Genomic DNA, 22083 nt, shown 5'->3' with positions numbered 1-22083 from the left:
AAGCTCTAAGGAGCTATTACAGCAACAATACATTTCAGACAGCCATATTGGCTCAGGTGCTGGTTTACGTAGGTGAGAAAAAGAAATGTGTGTCTTGCTTTATAAGCCTTCTCAAAGAGTATGTGATTTGCTGGTTTGAAGTCATAAAGGCAGCATGAAGTTTGAATTGCAAGCTGGCAGGGCAAGTGCTAGAAAAAGTAGATTCACTGATGTCCCCTAATGCCAGCTTCTGAGTGAGTCCATCCTTATGGGGCGTTCCCAGTCTTTTGACACGAACCCCTGGCCAGTCTCTCATCATGTACTTAAGGGAGCAGTGGGCAGAGCAAGGTGAACTTGGAGGAGGATCCCTCTGTGACATCCAGTTCTGGCATTTGGTCCCATGCAGAGAGAGGTGCACTGGGCCACAAATTGCTAGTGCATGTGTGTATTCTGCTGTTGAATCTGTGCATACATATGTAAGCTTTATGTCTCAAGGGAAGAAGACACTAACTAGGATTCGTTCCCCCAGAGACTGCCTCTCCATTTACTTTCTCAGAAGATGATACAGTTGTAGGCAGTTTTCCTTCTGGACCGCCCATCAGCTGTCTTGCCAGCTGCTCCCCAAATAACCACACAGAGGCTTAATACTAATTATAAATGCTCAGCTGATAGCTTAGGCTTGTTTTTTAGCTAGCTTAATTTAAGTGAACCCATCCTGCTTGATCTGTGTCTCACAGTATCTCCTGAGACTCTTCCTTCTTCCCAGTACTCTCTAGTCTGGCTCTCCTAAACTTATCCTGCCCAGCTATAGGCCAGTCAGCTTCTTTATTAAACCAATCACAGTGACATATATTCACATAGTGCAAAAGAATATTCCACATTCAGTACCTGAAGATTTTCCTTGCACGCTTCCAATGATCAACACTGTCTGGGGATACAGACAGATTATAACTCACCTATGTAGAAGTCCCTTGCTCATGTGTGCGTCTACCATGGATCCTATATTTCCCCTTAAAACCATAAAATCCACAGTCAGTCAGTTTAAGGGGAAGTATTGAATCCATCGTAGACTCACACATGAGCAATGAGGTCTTTGGTATCTCGGGTTAGGCACTGTGTGTGTGTGTTTATTAAAAGTTTATTGAGTACAGTATGGGAGGGTAGTGGGCTGAGAAGCAACTAGCATGCTATCTTCAGCATAGGTAGGCACACACTTTTTAAACAGCAACAGAAGGCATAGAAATGTAAAAGTGGATAAAGTGGCAACCCACCCCACCTCCAGGCCTGTGTGTTGCCATAGCTCCCATTGGGTCCCTTGACCTGGTCCAGGTAAGAGACTGCATCTCTGGTCCCAGGTGTGGGACACCTCTGCAGAAGCTGGTCAGGGATGCCCCAGAGAACGGGCCCCCCTCCCCCAGTAATACAGGCTCTTGCCATATCCTTCTGGGTGACCAGAGAAGTAGAGGATAAAACCTCAAGTACTCCTTGGTTGTAAGATATAGAGAAACCAAGCTGGTGCTAAGTGATAAAACTCCTTCATGTTGGCTAGCTTTCAAAGTGCTGGAAGGAACATGTGCTGGCTGCTGGGTAGAAACAGCATTGATGTTTTTCTCAACTATGAACCAAAACCAAAACAACAAACAAAAAACTCCCCCAAAACAAATTATGGAACAATATGTTCCCAACTGTGCTATAATGTAACAGCTGGTGTAGGGTGAAGCAACTGCCTTTTGACTGGATTTGAGGCCTGTTCCACGGGAGGGGCCCATGCCTGATACCACAGCCTGGTTAATCACCAACTCCTGGAAGTCACAGACCCAAGTGTGGAACTACTAATATTGTCTAACTAAATTGACACAACATCTAACTGCCTTTTAAATGTCAAGTTTATACTCAGTAGACAAAAGCTTCTTCTAGCCTTAAAGAAATGCAAGTTTAAACACACACACACACACACACACACACACACACACACACACACACAGAGAGAGAGAGAGAGAGAGAGAGAGAGAGAGAGAGAGAGAGAGAGAGAGAGAGTGTAAAGGAGGACTTGGGGATCTTGGAGGAAAAGAAAGTTGATCAAAATATATGAAATTCCCAAAAAGCAAAACATAGCCCAAGCCACAATAACCCGTTTTGAGTGGCTATGATTAAAAAGACAGGGGCTGGAGAGATGGCTCAGCCACTAAGAGCACTACTTACTTTACCAGAGGACCTGGGGCCCATTCCCATCATCCACATGGTGTCTCATATATGTCTGTAAGTACATTTTCAGGGGATACCACACCTTCTTCTGGCCTCCTTGGGCACCAGGCAAACACATGGTGCATAGACATACATGTAGGCTATGTGAAACACCAACACACACAAAATAGAAATAATTTCTTAAAACTTAAAAATGAAGGACCACACTGTATGTCAACAAGGTTATGGAGCAACTGGAATTCTCATGATCTGCCCGAGGGAATATGAAATTGTACAACCACTTTGGGAAACCTTGTGAATTTTCTGAGAATTTAAAGACATACATATAAGGTGACTAAAAGTGACTTTATAGATCTAAAGACTTAAAATTACCTTATAAGCACTTAGCCAAGAGAAAACACATGTCTATGTGAAGAAAGATAAATGTCACATATGTGTGATCTAGTCCAGAAGGTTGTTCTTCAGTGATAGAGTCCTGATGGGGAGGGGCCAGGGGATGAGAAAGATGAAGAGAAGATACAGGTCTTTGCACAAGCTTTGTCTCATGCCAAACAAATGGATTAAGAAATACCGCACCATGTACACTATTTGCAAGGGGGTAAATGATCATGGTCAATAAAAGAGCAAAGTCAGACAGTGTTAGCAAAAAAACACTGGATCCCTCAAGAAGGTGCCCTAGGACTGATAAGCACAGCCCAGAGGGAGAGTCAGATCCCTAGAAGCTGCAACCTTGACTCCTGGCTCTAGCCCTACACCAGCCCTGCCAAGTGCATTTGTGGACAAGGACACAGAAGTAAAGTTTCTGCTGTCCTTTCATCAGGGCTTCTGAGAAAGTCTTGGGTCTGTCTGCCTACCTACATGTGTATTTATTTTCATACACACACACACACACACATACACACACACACACACAATTTCACACATACACACATGACATGCAAATTGTTGATAGCAGTTTTGTTAAGAGCCCTACTCTGGAAGAAACTCCAAATGTTCTACCAGTGAGGGATCAACAAAGTTTATATATAAACAAATGGGATCCTGCCCCTAAACTTGTAAGACAGGAAAAAACTATTAATACATGCAACAACTCAAATAGCACATGCATGCTTAGTAAGATCAGTAGGTGTCTAAACATACAAGTAGAGGGGCAATGGATTCAGAGTAGGTCCCAGGAAACTCTGGGACTGAGAAAACTGTCATATTTCATAAGTATACTTAATAAATCACATACTTGAAACATATGTATATAATGTATACATATGTAAATGTGTATATGTAAATAATTCTTAACCTTAAAATATTGTCTAAAACCCACTCTTAATGACTTTTTTACCTGAGATGAGAACTATACTTTTCTGTGGGATAAGCACTTAGAGTGTAGTTAGAAATTATGTTGGTTTAGTGACATGATTCAAATGCTCTAAGGCTCTTTCCACAGCTACTCAACAATTCTGTATATTGTTCTGTGATGTAGTCTTTCCTAAATGACAAAATTTTGATTTATTTTTTTTTTGCAAGGATGTTTTTGTCTGCACATATCTATGTGTACCATGTATATGCCTGGTGCTCTTGGAGGTTAGAATAGGGTGTCAGATCTCCTTGGAAGTAGAGTTATGGAATTGTGAGTCACCATGCTGACGCTAGGAATTGAACCTGGGTCCTCAGTAAAAGCAGTAAGTGCTTGTACGCACTGAGCTATCTCCCTAGCCCCCTTTCTTAGAATTTTTAGCAAGCAGGAGGCACCTATAATCCAACAACGAAGAGAAGAAAACATTAAGTTATACCAACCAACAGTTTATACTAAAAATATAGTAACATGGACCTACCAACATGCTATTTCCTATGATTGTGTATAGCTACAAATATGTACTTTAACATACAAATGCAGGGGATTTTTTTGAGCAAAGGATTGAGATTCTGTAAAAACATAAAAATAAGATAATCTAAGATGTTTCTACATATGACACTGCACAGTGAAAGGGGACACACCAAGCATAGCATGTTTGCATTTCCTAAAATCTAGGTTCTCCTCAAAGGCCAACACTAAGCTTCAAGTATTACCAGAAATGCCTCAATGACAAAGTCCTCCAAAGAAATTAAGAAATCATTCAGACTGAAGGCAAGAGCTTAGAAAATGAAATCCACAGGGCAGGATTTCTTCTAAGTGAGACTACAAATGATGCAGATTCCCCTCTACAGTTAGACCAGTGGTTGTCTACAGACAGGGTCTTGCAGGGGACGACTAATCATGGAAGGGAACCAGGGAACTTATACATGTGGTAGACATATTCTAGCCGATTGCTAGAGTGGATTCCTAAGTGTATGTATCTGTCAAAACTCAGTGAATTGTATGCTTTAAAATGGATGTAGTTTATTGTAGACAAATTATGCCTTAATTGAATAAGCTTTCTATTAGGCATAACCAAAAATACCATCATTACAGAAATGACAAAGCAGACTACGCTCACTTCCTGTGTGCTGGGCAGGTGGTCTTTCTACTGGCCCTGTGCCTTTTATTTGTACTTTCATTTTGGGAACTTTTGTCTCTCAGGTGAATGAAGACATTCCAAGTGAGTGAATGCCAATACTGAGGCACCCCCAAATTATGGGGGAACTCTGTAGTACAGCAGTCACTCAGAATGGGTATTTGGGTTGAGGAGGTATGGAAATGTTTTCTCTACAGATTAGTGGCCAGTCTCCACATCTATGATTCCACCTAAACAGACAGAGAAGGCAGGAAAGTAGTGCTAGGGACAATTTCTCACCTTGGGGAGTCCCAACCCTCAGCATCTTCCTGGGATGCTTCCACTGTGGAGCTGACAAGAATACAAAGCTTGGCATTAGTAACAATAAGTTAGCTTATCAATACTGAAGAATCAAGGAAACTAATAGATATTAAGAATATGTACACTTATCTATAAGCTAGAGTTACTTGATAAAAAAGTAAAATGCTTTACTGTAGCTTAAAAAAACACTGTAATGAAAAGTCATACCTCATAAAAATGAAGGCACAAGAAAAATAGTTTTTTTTTCCCCACTAAAATAATACTTTGTGTGTGCCACAGTACATGTGCACCATGTGTGTGTACAAGAACCCTCGGGGAACACAGAGTCAGTTGTAAGCCTCCATGTGGGTACTGGGAAACGAACCTCAATCCTCTGCAGGAGCAGTGAGTGCTTTGAACTCCTGAGCCTTCTCTCCAGCCCAATGACTCGCCTCTCCAAAACATGATGATTATAGCACAGCAACACTGAGTATCCTAAGAAACCGTTTCAGTTATTAGTCTGTGTTAGGTAAACACCTCCGGAGCAAACTGAGAGAAGCCAGCTACCATATCTACATACCAGCCTGAAATAACAGTCTGAAATTTATTAGAAACAAAAATAAATCGAAAAGCTGCCTTCAGTTACATCATATGCAAAAAAGTTTCTGCATCACATCATTTTACAAGAAATGTCTGAATGACAGGAGTAAAGCTAGAACTTACTAGCATGTGAAGAGAGTAGTTTGTGCGAGCGCGCGTGCCCCCCCCCACGCGCACACGCACGCACGCACAAACACACACGAGGACATGAGGACACAAGTCCACTTGTAATCTCTGGCTGCTGCAGGAGATGGACATGATAGAAATCTAAGGAAAAAGACTTTTGCTACTTTAAAAATACTTCAGCAAAAAATAGTCAAGCATTTCACATCTTTTCAGTATGTAGGGTAACATTCTTAACTGATTTTTATCTGACCCTGAACACAGTTTTACTGCCCGGGAGGATTTTCCTCCACATTACACAAACTTAGCTTACTTTCCTGGAAACAAGAACAAAATGCTGGTAGTTTCTATGAGGCTTAAATAAACTAAAACAAGAATGACACATCTGGTTCCTTATACCTTGGTATTTGATGGTATATGGGTAGAGACACTGAGTAAACTGGCATGGATTTCAAGTATGTATGGGTCATTTTCATCTTCAGGCATAGTTGGACTTCAAAAAAACCATCTGAGTGTGGCAATGCACTTAAGGCTGTTCAGGACCACTACAGTATTGGAGGCCCCAGGGAACTGACTATAACAAGCATCTGTGTAATAGTCTTTTGCCACTGGCATGAGCAAATTTAGCATTTGCTCCAAATTTCTTCCATTTATCTGTTTAAATACTTGTATCAAGTGACTGCATACCATGATGCAGATAAAATTTCCTTTCAGCTCTAGGATGATATTGCAAAATAAATTTCTGGCTAGAAATGAGATTACAACCATGTAATACAGAATCTAATGGAAAGTCCAACCTCACCATCCATATTTTGAGATACTTTTGACATACTGCATAACAGAGACCACATCCCTTTAGTGTAGTGCCAGATATGCACAGCTAGCAATGTTGGGGAGACCTTGGTATTTGTCTCAGTCTACAGTTATCTTCTCTGTCATTTTTATTTCAACTATTAATGATGAGCTTAACATTAATTTCACCTGACAGAATTTGGGAATGACAACCTTTATTTAAGTGAAAGAAGACATCCTAGTAACAGGTATTGAGGAAGGCACATGTTACTACATATTGTCCCTTACCTTTATGTGTATACAGAGGGATTCATTATAAAAATCAGAGAGGAAAAAGTAATGGAAGAAGAGTTACGGCTTCAGCATTTTAAAGAACAGTCCCGACAGCTTCTCCTGCTCATCTGAAACAGAGCGGAACATCACAGACATCTAAGGACCACACACAGCCATCATTCTTTCAGTTCCCAAGTGTTCTCTTTACAAACACGAACATTACAAAAGCAACACTGACAGCAGCCTTATTTAAAGGACAGTCTTCTTGGACTGGTATCAAAATGTAGTAACATGGACTAAAAAAATAGAGCTTAGGGATTTTTCTTTAATGGCATTTTATTATTTACCTTTAAGTTATTCTGAAGGTTGGTAGTAAACTTATTAACAATATAAATATTTTCTTTGTAAGTGTTGAAATCTCTTAAAAGCATGGGAAGGCAGCAGTCATTCCAGATCGACTTAGAGAAATCAATCCTGCAAATATCTTCGGAAAGTGGGTTCATTTTCACTTCATCTTCCTTGCGCAGACTTGTCTGCTTATTTGCTATAATAAACAGACACGCCTTTTTGGCTGGGCCAATCATTTATGTTTCTATTATTTTTCAATTTTCTTCAAATTTATCATAACAAAATTCAATAATTGTTGTAAGAAGGATCATTTAAGCTAGACCATGTTCTTTCAATTTCCTCTGATACTAGTATTAAAAGACAGAAAAGCTTCTGTCTATACAGACTTGAAAATCTTTAGGGCATAAAAGAGCACACATTCAGTGCTCATATGCTCAGCCTAAGAAAAATCACTAAACTTGCTTTCATTAAACACAGCTGCCACCACTTACCTTTAATATTAACAGATGGATTGATCCAGGAGTGTTGGCACAAACCCTGTCTCTGAACTCAGCTTAAACATCCCGTGTTTCTGTAATGTACCACCAGTTATTTATAATACCCTGTCTTTATGTTGGTGCATACCATCTTTTGGAAAAAAACAGATTTTTGAGATGAGCTCTAAGAAGAAAATCCTCGAGGTTCCATCTTTTACTACAGAGAAAAGGACGATGCTTGCACACAGTAGCTAGTGTGATACCCCACCTGTCAGCTAGCTCACACCAGGAGCATGCATATCCAGCCACGTTCACTGCACGTGCCTGAAGCTGAGAACCCTTGTCTTTCCAGGACACAGGTGCTATCTCTTTACACAACAAGACAGTGGACTGTATATCCACCATAAGAAGAAAATAAATGACATAACAAGTGCAGCAAATAGAGGCATTTGGCATTCAGAAAGCTAACACTCATGAATTGTCATAATGGTTTGTCTTTTCTTAAAAAAATGTCTTTGCATATTTTAAAACATAACGGTCCCAGAGAATCATGAAGTGCCCTGTCGTTTCTGCTGTTGGCTTCTGATGACCTCTAGTTGTTTTTTGCATTGCTGGTAGTAAGTAGAAAGGCTTTTGTTTTCATCTAAAAGCTTTTTATGTTCCTGTACCAGACGAGATGTATTTTGCTGGTCCTTTTCATCCTGGTCCAATTCTGCAACTAATTCTTGCCTAAAAACAAATTATACAATAATATTACACATGATAGGAAGATCCACATCTTTAGATGATGAAGGAAACTTGGTTGATGAGAACCTTTCCCCCTATCATTCTGCAGGTTAAGTATACTACTCCAATACCATGCTAGGCTATATAGAAACATCACCCACTCCTTTACTGTGAGGACACAAGAACCATAATCTTTTCAGTAAGTGCTTAAGGCAGTCAGTGGAGCCCAGAAATCACTGCAATGCTTCCTGATCCCTCCCCACCCAAGGAAGAAAAAAAGGCTTTATCAAGTTGCAGGAAGACAAGGAAGACAGAACTGAGTCCCAGTTCACATTCCACTTTTATGTGGCTACATACTTCAATCCATATTCTGAAGTCACAGTCCTTCCTATTTAACTACAACTCCAGTGTCAGTAACTAACAAAACACCTGCAATCGAATTAAGAGCTACTATGCCACTTAAGGTTTTTTCTATTCTGCAACAGCAAGAAGATTATCTGAAAACACTTTCAGGAGATCCCTACTCTTACAGGTGGGTAAGCTTCAAGTTCCTTTCTTTGCAAGATATTAAGAATTAGCCCCTCCTTGAAGCAAGAGACTACTCGGTAAAAATGAATAACGAGTTCGTCTTATTCAAAGTAGCTTCCTGACATTTCACATTTACAGTAAGTATTCAGCTAGTGAGATGACCTGATGCTGAGTTCAATCTCAAGAATTCACATATTGGAAAGAGAGAAGGGACTCCTACCAGCTGTCCTGTGACTGGCACACCATGCATGTCATGGTCCACACTCACTGCCTACATAATAAACTAATTAAAAATTTAAAGCAAGTACTTTGATCTAGTGTCATACTTTTCACATTCATCTATATCCAACATTTATATTTTTAAAAAATTTATTTTATGTGCACTGGTGTTTTGCCATGGGTGTCAGGTCTCTTAGAACTGGAATTACAGAGAGTTGTGGGCTGCCATGTGGGTGCTGGGAACTGAACCTGGGTCTCTGGAAGAGCAGTCAATGTTCTTAACTATTGGGCTATCTCTCTAGCTTCTCAATATTTGTATTTTGTTAACAGAGAATTTGTCTTTCACATAGTTAAAGTATGAGAAGGCAGGTTAAATACAGGAATAAATGCAGGCTTCTTCTCGAAACATAAAAGGCTAGAAGTTCCACAGCTACATCTACAGCTTCTGGGTCATAATATTTAATTTCCTATTTATGATGTCTTTAGGACATCAACTTAGTTTCATTTAAATTATTATGCTATTTTCCTTTTTAAAATTATTCTTTTTATTATTACATTTATTGTGTGTGCATGTGTCTCAATAACTCTATGTGTAGTGATAATTCTAAACAACCTTCCACTTTGACAACATAAACTAGGGTATGGCATCAGTTTACTTTCTTTAGCAGTATTAAGAAGTCATCAAAAAGGTGAGTTACAGTTTAACACAAATCTGGATGTAAATACTTTTCTAAAGAACTGTATTCATTAACTTATTTATTTTTGAGAAGGGTCACATTGTATAGCTCAGGATGACCTTGAAATCACAGAGATTTGCCTGCTTCCACTTAGTGGATGCTGAAATTAAAGGCATGCACCGCCACACCAGCCTACAGATAGATTTTTAAGTATGTGTATGTATGTGCGTCTGTGTGGGCATGTGCACAATGAGTGCAGTGCCCTCAGAGGCTGAAGAAGAACTGGATGCCCTGGAGCAGCAGTTACAGATGGCTGTGAGCTGGTCAGTGTGGGTGTAGAGGTGAACTCACCTCCTCTGCAAGAGTAATATATGTGCTCTTAATCTGCTGAGCCACCTCTCTAGCTCTTGGAAATACTTTTAATTACTAATTTTAGGATCCTTAAAACAAAAATTTCTTTTAAAAAGAAATTAATTTTAAGTCTTTTAAAATAATGTTGCTACCTCAATATATTTTAAATTAAAAATTCTTGTGTTTTTAACTTTTGTTCATTTAAAAATAAAAGGACTTACTTTCTCTGTAGTAACAACGCGATTTCTGTTTGAACTTTCATGTACTCCTGTGCCATTTTACAATGTTGTTCAAACACTGCCATGGACTCTTTGGAATTTGGGCATGGTGCTAGAGGCTGGAAAGAGAGCAGATACGTTAAAACCTAAGTATCAGTGTCTACCTAAGATGATGGCTAAGGCAGACTGTGACTGACTTATAGCACTAAAGCAATGGAAGCAAAAGTAAATGCTGAGGAGCCCACCAGCTTCAATGGCCCGTGCCAAACCTTCAGCCACACAGGCGAGCTGCGTCAGGTAAGTAAACAAAAAGAAAGAAAATTTGGATGTGAGAAGAAGACTTGTTGGGGAAGGGTGTGACAAGGTAAGCAGGTAGCAATGTAACTAGAGGTGAGTAGATTAGGGTCACCAGAAGGCACTTCATACATCATGAACTGTCCAAGAAACAAATTTATCCAAAGTTGTTTTTAAGTGTCAATGCTGTGTCCTGGTAAACTTGGTGTTCCCTTGTCAGCCAACTCAGAATGGCTGTGACAAGACCAAGTAAAGCTTTGGGATAGCATTTTCTGCTACTGAGCTGTAACACACTAAGGGCCCTTCTTTTAAAGGGACAGGGCTATGATGCCCAGGGAGACCTGAAATTTTCAGTCCTATGTAGCTGTGACTAAAGGCACATGCTGAGCTCCCAAGATACTTCTAATTTTCACACTCATAAAGAAGCACCGACACACTACTTACACTTTTCACACTCATAAAGCAGCACTGACATATACTACTTACACTTTCAGTCATTACGACCCCAAGGATGCATCACAAAATGTTTTAAATGGAAATGAGCTCATGAGTTTTATATCTTAATACACTAAAATAATTAAGGAGTGCAAATGTAATACTTGGCAGTTTTACAACAAAGATATGGAACTATCTTAAGATGACTGTTAGGATAAGAACATAAAATATGTCAATCCTAAACCCAAGTAATTAAAAAAAAAAAAAAAAAAAAAAGTTTTTGAAACAGGCTCTCCTGTGGTTCAGGCTGACCTCAAACTCATTTTGTAGCTGAAGTAGACCCTGAACCCCTGACCCTCTTGCTTCTTCTTCTCATGTGCTGGCATTAGAGGTGTGAGCACTATGCCTGGCAAAGCCATTTATTTTACTTTGATTCTGAAGTTGGCTGAAGGGGGTTAACTAAAAGCATGAAGAAATGGACAGGAACACACTGTGGATATCACAGACTTGCCCAGGAGGAAAAGCAAATGTGCCCCTTTACCTGTAGCTGGTGATCCAGTGTAAGATATGCCATCGGGATGGAGTTATCTGAGCCATTTGTATCTGGAAGCCAAGCACGCATTTTATTCATTAATTCATGGTTGTAATTATTCATTTGTTATAATGATAAACAAGTAGGGAAAGGGTCTAAGATGCCATCCCTTCCAAATATTATTAAATAAGTTACTGTTATTGGTAACAAATAGGCTGTGGTACTGAATGCTTAAATACAAGCATATTCCACAGTTTACATTGGCTCTAAACTGAATAGGCTACTACATATTAAAGATCACAGGTCTTTGACACATAGCCTTTGTATTTTAAAGTTTAAACTCAGTCTTAACTGATCCTATGCAACTGGAGCCCACATTTCTTTCCTTAGGTTCTGTTCACCAGGAGGCTGAATCAACTCTCTCAGCACCAGTGTACACAGGAAAAGGGAAGAGCAAGTGTTCTGGAATCTCCAGATGATCTTCAGTTGACACAGATGCTGTTGTGAACACGCCCAGCCAGCCCCCAGTGAGATACTACCCCTGAGAATATATGACATATACAAACAGGATAGACAAAAAAGATACTTAGAACTCTGGCTCAACACCATAGTCCAAAACGTTATGTTGATAAGCCATTAGCCAAACTTATTGAAGTACAGGTCTTATTTGTTTCAATGGAGGCAAAACTGCCCTCCCACTTCAGTATGGACTAAAGCAAGGTCAGGCTGGATAACAATGGAGACATTGCATGGGTTCCAATGAAAAGCTGAGGGAATGAGATGATCCACTCAGACACAGATTTCCACAAAAATTCAAATGGGATGAAAACGATTGCCTCCTGACTAGGAGGAAGAATGAACTGTCTTGAAAGTTTCCTCAACTAAACACTTCCCTTAATCATGGATACCTGTACACCACACTGTACTAGCATGTAGTCTCCGATAGGCCCTTAAGAATCAAGCAGAATTTGTTGACATTTCAGAAGCACTATGCTGGTTCAAACAAATAAAGCCTTTCCAAGAAGGGAAAATTAAAGTCCTTTATTGGGTTTCATTTTTGTTCTCTAAAAGCATGAAGTGTCATTTCACTTTCTCATTTGTACCTAAATTGAATACCAGCTTCTAGTTTATAATAGTATCAACTGGTCACATGATCTCTTCTCATGAAATACTAAAACTCACAGTTCTGTTTAAGGCACATTTCTTTTTCTGCCTTTTCAAACACAACAGATGTTAACATTGTTCTTTCTTTACAGGCACATTCCCTTACTGGTGGTTTGAATGTGAACAGTCCCCACAGGCTCATATATCTGAATACCTTGTAGCCAATCGGGACTGTTTGGGAAGAATTTGGAGAAGAGGCCTTGTTAGAGAGTTGCGTCACTGGGGGTGGACTCTGAAGTTTCAAAGCTTTGTGCCATTTCAGTGTCTCTCTTGGCTTTATTAGTGGATCATGATGTGAGTTCTCAGTGCTGCTCCAGCCCTAGGGCCAACTGCCTGCTGCCTTGCTGTTGCCATGATGGTCATGGACTGTAATCCGTAACAGCAGTAGGAAAGTAAGTAAGACATACTTCTTGTAGATACTTCCTTTTTCTTTCTGGTATGCACCTGAAGAGTATGAGAAAGTTATGGACGACACCAGGTCCTGTGTAACTGATTCATGTCTTTACCTACTACAGCATTTCACTTAAACTATAAAGTAGCTGACCATGCCATATAGCAAGTTCACTGTTAACATGTATCGTAACTCTAAACATGGTCACAATGAATGGGTTATATCTTATATCTATCTTTGCAAGGCTCTAAGCACAGAAGAAAGTGAGTTTGTCTCTGTAGATTTCCCTACATTGTGTCTAGATTTTGCTGTTTCTAGGCCCTAGGGGGTAAGTGTGTCTCACTTTACAACTATAATAGTATAAACTGAAACAGAAGAGCATTCATCTGTTAAGGTTATTAAATTGTTATGTTCTCTAGTTTTCTCTGCAAGGATACAGGTATGACTTAAATTTTAAAAAAGTCTTAGTATTTATGTTGTTTTATCTTACGTTTACACATGATTATTTCCTAGGTCTGGAAAAAAGGAAAAGGCTTTACTCATCTGTTCTTCATAACTTACTCTACGTAGTGATACATCTGCAAGGTATTTCAAAGCAAAGCACTGCAGCCTGGGCCCAGGTAAAGCATCTAGTGACTGGTAGGCTGCAGTATTTTTATGTATTTCCAGTATGAGGATTTCCAGAAAGCATGACACAGGTTGAGGGGAAGGTGGAAACCTGTGTTTGCAAGTGTAGAGAACAGCAGACAGGAGACATCTAAAGAGGTCCTGTGAACTGACAATGTGCCACACTGTTGATTCACACTCACAAGGCTAGGCTGAAATTGGGAGGCCCTGCCAAGACAATGTTGGGGAAAGTACTCCCTTAACTTGGAAACCACAACAAAAAAAGCCAGTATCACCCCAATGGCCAGAGTGCACCCATTGGAGAAGCACATCTATGGCAAACTCCACATATGTATTTAGCCAACATTGAAGAGGAATCTTGGGGAGCTTTTGTTACTATTAATTTTTAATTTACCCAAACTAGAGGGTACATCCCTTACTAAACACAGCTCTAAATCATATGACACACAGAAAAGCTGCATATTTAATTTTTAAAATTAAACTATAAGCTTGACTAAACTGCACTAGGTATCTATACATGCTGGAATCATGTTCTAGTTTGTAAAGACAGAAAGCTGAATTCTAAATTTCAATTTAATTGCTATAATTAAAACAGCTGGTCTTATGGAAAATTTCAAATGGCTTCATTTTTCAAGGCTTAAGAGAACACCTTCCCTCTGACTTACTAAAAAAATAAATCAAAGTCTCCACTTAGGTACAGTGCTAACTGTCTGCTAAGGCATCACATTACTTCCTGCAAGACCGAGATAAAACCCTTCCTCACTCTCTTCAGACTGGACATCACGACAAGCTGAGCTATTCACACTGTTGAGTTTTAGTAAATTAAAAGGCTCTCAAGTGTCTATGCAATTGAAATGAAGCTGCCAAGTTGAATTTTTTTCTTATTTAGGCACATATTCTGTGTTCTTTAAAACTGGAGGCTCCAGCCATTTCTCAAGGCCCTGGCTGGTGGGAAGACATCCACAGCCCACCTGCTACAGTTCTGCTCAACTGGCCAGGCACGGGCCAGCCAGAGCCCTCAAGGTGGATTGCATAATGATGAGCAAATGTGTGGTGAAATGGGAGAGAAAGAGAGGCGGAGTGGTCCATGTGCTGTGGAAAGAGGCAGAACAGAAAATATGATGGTGAGGAGTAGGCTGATGGTGGTTTACATGCTATCTTTGGCCATGGTGAAGGTGGTGAGGAGTAGGCTGACAGTGGAGGTCTGTTTGCTGCCTAGGGCTATGGTGATGTCTGGGCCATGCTGCTGCCAAGGGCCATGTTGGGGCTATACAGATCTGGATGGCACACATTACTACCTGGTGCCATAGTAACTTCAGGGCCAGGGCTGCAGCTGGGGGTCATATTAGGTCTGTGGCCCTACTGTAGCCAGGGTCTGTGTTGACGTCCATGGCTCCTGTTATCATCAGGGTCATGCTGAATCCAGTGGTCTGGGCTGCTGCCTGGAACCATGTTGATGTTTGGGGGTCATGTTGCTGCTGGGGCTGTGCTGATCTGGGTGGCCTTCCCTGTTACAGGGATCTATGGTAACAACCAGACCCAGGCTGCTACCAAGGACCATGTCTGGGTCTGTGGTCCTACTGCAGCTGAGGTGTGTGTTGATTGTGGCCTGTGTCACCTCAGGGGCCCATAGGAACCATGTGATATGAAATCAGAGAGCCATGTTGAACCGGCCCCACCCTTCACTGGCCCAGGGAAACTGGCCTTGCTTGCCTCTCACCAGACACTACAACAAAGCTGGCTCTGACCCTCATGGGAGAGATGGCCTCACCCTTCACCACAGGCAGGGTGAATGGTCCCTGAGGGTATGGGCACAGGGGAACTGACTCAGCCCCCTTGTCTGAGGCAGGTGGCTCCTGTGGCCTGGAATGACCAGCTCAGTTACCACCCAGGACCATAGCTGACCTTGGGTTGGCCTACCCTAACATTTACTCTATCTAGGACCTGCTGGAGCTTGGGAAGGGACTGATCCTGTGGAGCAATACCCACCCATAGGATTTTCATGACTCCGGGAGGCTACTAGATAGCTCACAGGAATTCAGTTGAGGATCCAGTGATGATGATGTACCAATAATCAGACCAGTGACTCATTGCAATGAACATCTGCTAGTAAACCCGACTGGACAAAAGATACACTGTATGACACACTGATTCTCCCAGTGCCACCAGGATGAATATGAATGAAAAGATGTTGGACTGAAGAGGTTTCTTTTTTCTCTCATTTGTTCTGTGCTTGTTTTTGTCTGGTTGCGCTTTGTTTTGATTTTTTAAAATTTTCTTTTATGGGAGGGTGCTATAGGGTGAGGGGAGGATATGGGGGATCAGGAGGAGAGAAAAATTGGGGTATGTGATATGAAACTCCCAAAGAATCAATAAGGAACTTACATTAAAAAACAAAACAAAACAAAATGGGGCTGGAGAAATGGCTCAGTGGTTAAGAGCACTATTCTTCCAGAGGACCTGGGTTCAATTCCCAGCACCCATATGGCAGCTCACAACAGTCTATAACTTCAGTTCCACACATATAAAATAAAGTTAAATAAATCATTAGAGAGAGAGAGCAAGAGAAAGACAGAGAGAGAGAGAGAAAGAGAGAGAGAGAGAGAGAGAGAGAGAGGGAGAGAGAAAGGGAGAGAGAGAGAGGGGGAGGAGAACAAAACCTAGGGATTGACATTTAGGAAACAACACCAACAATTGGCAAAAGGGATCTCATGAAATTACAAAGCTTCTTCAACAGGAAAAAAAAAAAAAGTTAAGTTGGGTTTAGTGACCTTTAATCCCAGCACTTGTGAGGCAGAGGAAGCAGATCTCTATAAGTTTGAAGCCAGCCTGGTCTACAGCTCGAGTTTTGAGGACAGCCAGTGACAGATACACAGTGAGATCCAACCAACCAACTAACCAACCACAAACCAAACAACCAACAACCATCCAGTTCAGTGAATACAGTCACCTGCCTTCTCCATATTTATGTTTCCATCTATAGATGGCTAGAGAAGGCAGTGGCTAATGCAGACTCTTTACTGGTTCGAGTATTAAGAATCAGTGACTGTGAGTGCTCAGTCCCAAATGCGACAGCTACATCGAGAAGAAGTGCTGTGAAATGCTGTCTGATGGACAGGACATGGGCATTACACTCATAAACCCAAGGCAGCTGTGGCTACCTACAAGCCAGCCAACATGCTAGGATGGGGCAGAGGCTCATGAGGCCCCATCCTTAGCAAAGCAATTGATGGTTGTGTGTGTGTGTGTGGGGTGGGGGTCACAAGCATTTTTCTTGGAGGGCTGTGGCCTTTGCTAGGTTGTACATGCTTGGTTGATGATCCAAACCTATGGGTATTTGAAGAGCATTAATTGGATTCAGTGGGTCATAAAAACAGAAGACACAGAGGTGGAGGGGTACATGCTGGGAAGAGGGTCCAAAGGGAGTAGGATGAGGTACTGGGAGTGGGTGTGTTTAAGATACATCGTGTACATGCATAAAAGATATTCCAGTAGAAAAAAACTGAAAAATATTCAATCTCACTAGTCACTGGGGGAAAAAGAGCAAATAAAAACTCAAGAACCGCAGCCTTATATACATTGCTGGTAGAAATGTAGACTTCTCCAGCCATCATAAAGTCAATACAGAAGTTCCTCAAAGCACTAAAAGCACATCTACCACACAACCCAGATATACACTTCTGGGTATTTACCCAAAGGACTGAAGTTCAACACATTCCGGCAATACTTACACATCCATGTTTACTGCAGCACTATCCACAAGAGATGAGTTACAGAAGTCAGTGGGATATCCAACAACAGAGGAGAAAGGAAATGTGGTATGTATACACAACCGTTTTCAATATGTACTTTGTAGGAAAATAGAGGCAACTGGAAATAAACTAGTCTTAGAAAAGTGTCTTATGTTTTCTCTCATTTGTCTGTATATGACACGGAAGTAGAAGAGAAACTGTCCAGGGGAACAAAGAGGACTAGCAAGAAGGGGTAGAGGTGAAAAAGACAGGGTATGAGGCACAGAGGTATGTTCAATATGCCTTTTATACATGCACAAGGAAGACACTATAGAAATGAAACACAAATATTGAGATGGAGCTTTGGGAGGAGTTGGAGCAAGGGGTGGATATGATCTAAATACATTGTATTCAGGTATGAAATACCAAATAATATGTAATAAAAAGTAGAAATGGAGATGAAGATCATAATGGTTATTTTTACTATTCTAGGAATTACAATTACTGAAAAGATCCAACAGGAAGGATCCTAAAACAAAAATCATAGCGCAAAGTACAAGTACACATGTCTCCTATCTGGAAAAATCTGTTTAGTATTTGGGAAAAAATACACAGGGTAAGGCTGTCAGCCTCTGCCACAATTCTCTAAAGGGCATTTTAAAAGTTATTACCAAAAAGTTGATTTTACAAACATGAAAATCTAAATAATTATACTATGTTTGTCTTTGTAAAGAATAATGCCTCTAAGTTCACTCAGTTTGACATCACAAGGAGAAACTAAACTGGTCACCTGTGGAATCATCAGGGGTCCATGGATGACTGCGAGCTGGCTTCTCTGAGGTCGTTCCTGAGGTAGTGATCATTCTGACACTCGGACTGGATGACCTACTGCTCACCTGTAGAAGGAATGAAGGAGGAAAAAGGGTCTTTTTTTTTTTTTTTTTTTTTTTTTTTTTTAAGAATGACAAGACACATTTTCATTTTCAGTAAAAGGCAAAAGATTTTTCTTTTTCATAGTAGAGGCCCCGAGACTCTTGAAAATGAAATTTTAGCCCTGGATTGTCTGCTGCATTGACAGAACGGGTAAGAAGGCTAGGAAAGAACTAGTAATAATTCTGTGTATCACGAGAGTGCCTGGAGAAAGCCCAGCATAAAGCTGAGGGCCAAGAAATGCTTTGTTCTCTAAGAAACAGAAAACTAGTAAAGGCAGGTGGCAAACATCCATAGTCAACATTTGGAGGCAGAGGCAGGAGGATCAGGAAAGTTCCTTCTTCAGTAACTCTAAATGAAGGGAAGAAGGGTGCCCACTGTTCATCCTGACCATTTCCAGAATCAATGGAAGACAGAATCGAGCACAACTACACAGAAAGTATGAGAAATGAAACAAGCCATGGCCTTACACAGTCAAATTGCAGAAAGAGAAAATAGAAGCAGCCACCAGAGGGAAAGGTGAGAGTTTCCTAACTCAAGAGATCTGAAATGAGAAATGACTTGAAACTTGAAACTGGGTGCTTACCAACAAGTAGAAACACTACCTATCTAACACCTCATGTGACAAGCAGTCAGAACACAGGTATGCTGAAATCATCATAAAAAAATTACCTGCTGGCTATGCATATTGTACAGGGAAAACAAATGGCTGACAAATTCAGGCCTGGGCCTAAAGATGTCACATCAGATAAATGCAAGTATTTTAAAATATGGAAAAAAAGAACCCCACAACTGGGAACACAATTGGTTCCATGCCTTTCAGAAGAAATATTCAAAACACAGTTACAAAATACACAAAGGAAGCCAGAAAAGTGGATCTCTAGCTGAAGAGTGCTGACAGAAAATTGCTAACAGCAACGAAATGTGATCAGAACAGCATCTGTATGTAGGTGATAGAAACTGAATTTACCATGCAGACTTTTATGATAGCAACTTCTAAACAGGAACTCTATTTAACAAGAAATTTTTCCTTAACAAAAGGGCCAAAATGCAATTAACTTGAAGATTTTCTGATAGAAAAGGGTTCTAGTCTATATAAATGAAAACTGTAATCAATTTGAATAACTACCAAAAAAACATAGCAAAATAATCTATAAGTAGTAAAACCTGAATAAGCAAGAACACTGTTGTTAAAATATCTGTGCTGTTCAGAAAGAGCAGAGGTGTTACGCAGGCTGTATACACATGTTAAAATCTCAAAGGTACTCACTAGAAGTAGTAAGAATTAACTCTTAACCCAGTTAAGACAAATGTAATGAAAAACAAGAAATGGGTATATCCAACTTCAAAAAAGGCAAGAAGATAAAAGAGGAGTTTCAAATTCAAAGATGGAGCAAATTTACCAGTAAAAACCAAAACTATAATATTAAAGCTCAAAATGAAACAAAGAAAGCACAGGGCTGGAGACACAGCTTGGTGATTAAGTGATTCCTGTCTTCTAGAGGACATTAAAGCTCAAAATGAAACAAAGAAAGCACAGGGCTGGAGACACAGCTTGGTGATTAAGTGATTCCTGTCTTCTAGAGGACACAACTCCAGTCCCATGGGATCTGATATCCTACTGTGGCCTTTTGGGGGACTCATATAAGTAGCATGCACATGCATGCACACATGCATAAGTGAAAAAAAAAATAAAGCCCCAATCAAATTGTAAGGATGAATTAAATGTGTTTCTTCAGAGACAAATCCAATTTCCTGGAAAGATGACTCTGGTTACGAGCACTTATGGCTCTTTTACATAGGTAGTTCTTTTCTCTAAGGCAGTCACAGTTATTGAAATACTGGGATCATTTCAGCACAAATTACATTTTTTTTTTTTTGAGACAGTTGGTCTCAAATTTATTATGTAGCAGAAAGATGATCTTGAATGTCTGATCTTTCTGATACTTCCATCTCCCAAGTGGTAGATTACAGGTATCCATCACCACATCTAGTTCATGTGCTGAGGATAAAATCCAGGATATTATACATACTAGGCAAGCAGTCTGGCAACTAAACTACCTCCCTACTCCTATAATGCAAGAGAGAATGATAAAGTTTACAATGTGTCACTGAGTCAGACTTGCATTCAAAACCTCTTCTTAACATGAAGGAAGATCGAGAGACTTTCCCTTTCTCTAATTCTCAGGTGACCCATCTGCAAAAAAAGTATCTACCACCTAGGGTTAAGATACAGGTAGAGTCTATTAAGGGTCTGCTTGGTACTAAAGTCAGTACACCACAAATGGCAGCTATTATCACTAGTGGTTCTCTGACTCTAAGAAAATCCATCAGGTAAGTATGGTCTGCTTTAAAAAGTCCTTGAGGGGGCTGGAGATGTAGTTCGGTTGGTAGTGTTTGCCTGGCACACAGTAAGTCCTGGGTTTGGAACCCAATACCTCACAGACAGAAGGTAGTGGTTGATACCTATAAGCTAAGCATTTGGGAAGTAGAGGCAGGGAGATCAGGAGGTCAAAGTCATCCTTTGCCACATGGTTTGAAGTCAGCCAGGGATCTATTGGACCTTGTCTGGAAGTCTGGTGATAGAAAAGGCTCCATTAAGAGTGGTATTTTTGGTACCATCAGTCTCCAGCCCATGACTGTCAAGAACACACTGGTAGAAGAAAGTTGGGTTTACCACTCTTGTGGTGATGAAGGTTCTCTATAGGGCAGCACAGAGCATCTCTGTAAGAATGCCTTTAGAAAGAAATTCATAGAACTGAGACTAGTTGGTTGATGTGGGGAAGGACAGAGGTGTTCTCTCTCATTTGGCTCCTGCCAATGGGGCAATTATACAGAGAGGCAGGTGTAGGGAAGGGCAATGATTTTTGTGTTTAGAGTATCAGTGACCCTCATACATTAAAGATTTGCTTTGTCTTATTTGCTCAGGGCACAATCTTTTTTGATATAGATACATGTTGAGTACTTCTTAGGCTTCCCAAATTAACTATAAACCATGTATATTGCAAGCTATGAAGAGTCTTTACATATTTACACTGTTATATATGATTAAGAAGCTTGCTTTGCTATTATTCTCAATAGAAAGGGAAGTACCAAAAAGTCCTATTTTTAATTTATAAGTATACAATAATGTCACTGAAATTATTTTTCAAGTCATAAGCCCAAGTACATATAACCGATCAGTTCACTTTTTTCCTGTGAGATATAATGCTAAGGCTCACCAGCAAATTCTTCCTTTTCATGACAATCATATTACATGGGCCTGATTTTTTTGGTCAGACTCTTTTCTTTTGGTCATTTCAATGTCCAAAAACAAACCTCAAAATAAAACTAAAAACAGAAACCCCCACCCACACCCTACTCCCTGCATACCTGCCAATCACTTCATCAAATTTGGAAAGAAGCACACTGTCAAGTTATAGAAACCCATGCTGTGGGCATGCTCCCTCCTACATAATAAATGCTGTTTTCATGAGTAATTACATCACTTCAACCCGATGGTCATGCAGACACTTTCCCGTTACTCTTATCCCAAAGTGGATACAAGGTACTGTAAGGTTATAATACTTTGGTAACTGGAAAAGAGGATGAATTTAAAACGGTATATGGCTATTCATGCTAGTGGCTGTCTCTTAGCCACAGTCTGCCCCAGTCCCTAGGTTTTATTACTTGAAGGCTTCATACATTAAAGGGCTT

At 40.3% G+C, this 22083-nt stretch overlaps 1 protein-coding gene across 2 annotated transcripts in view; it reads right to left on the bottom strand.

Annotated features, from left to right (window-relative positions):
- Positions 1-6665: 6665 nt before the first annotated feature.
- The window catches only part of Map3k7 (mitogen-activated protein kinase kinase kinase 7), a 58028-nt gene continuing 42610 nt past the window's right edge, over positions 6666-22083 (bottom strand). For both annotated transcript variants that reach the window (XM_051187478.1, XM_051187479.1), the window contains 4 exons: positions 18248-18353; positions 11554-11615; positions 10287-10402; positions 6666-8293 (listed from right to left, as the gene is read on the bottom strand). In XM_051187478.1, the coding sequence (XP_051043435.1) occupies positions 8113-8293; positions 10287-10402; positions 11554-11615; positions 18248-18353 (465 nt within the window). In that variant the 3' untranslated portion in view covers positions 6666-8112. The remainder of the gene's footprint in view (positions 8294-10286; positions 10403-11553; positions 11616-18247; positions 18354-22083) is intronic.

Source organism: Phodopus roborovskii, unplaced genomic scaffold (genome assembly GCF_943737965.1).
Source record: "Phodopus roborovskii unplaced genomic scaffold, PHOROB, whole genome shotgun sequence".
NCBI lineage: Eukaryota > Metazoa > Chordata > Mammalia > Rodentia > Cricetidae > Phodopus > Phodopus roborovskii.
This window is presented reverse-complemented; position numbering and strand designations above follow the sequence as displayed.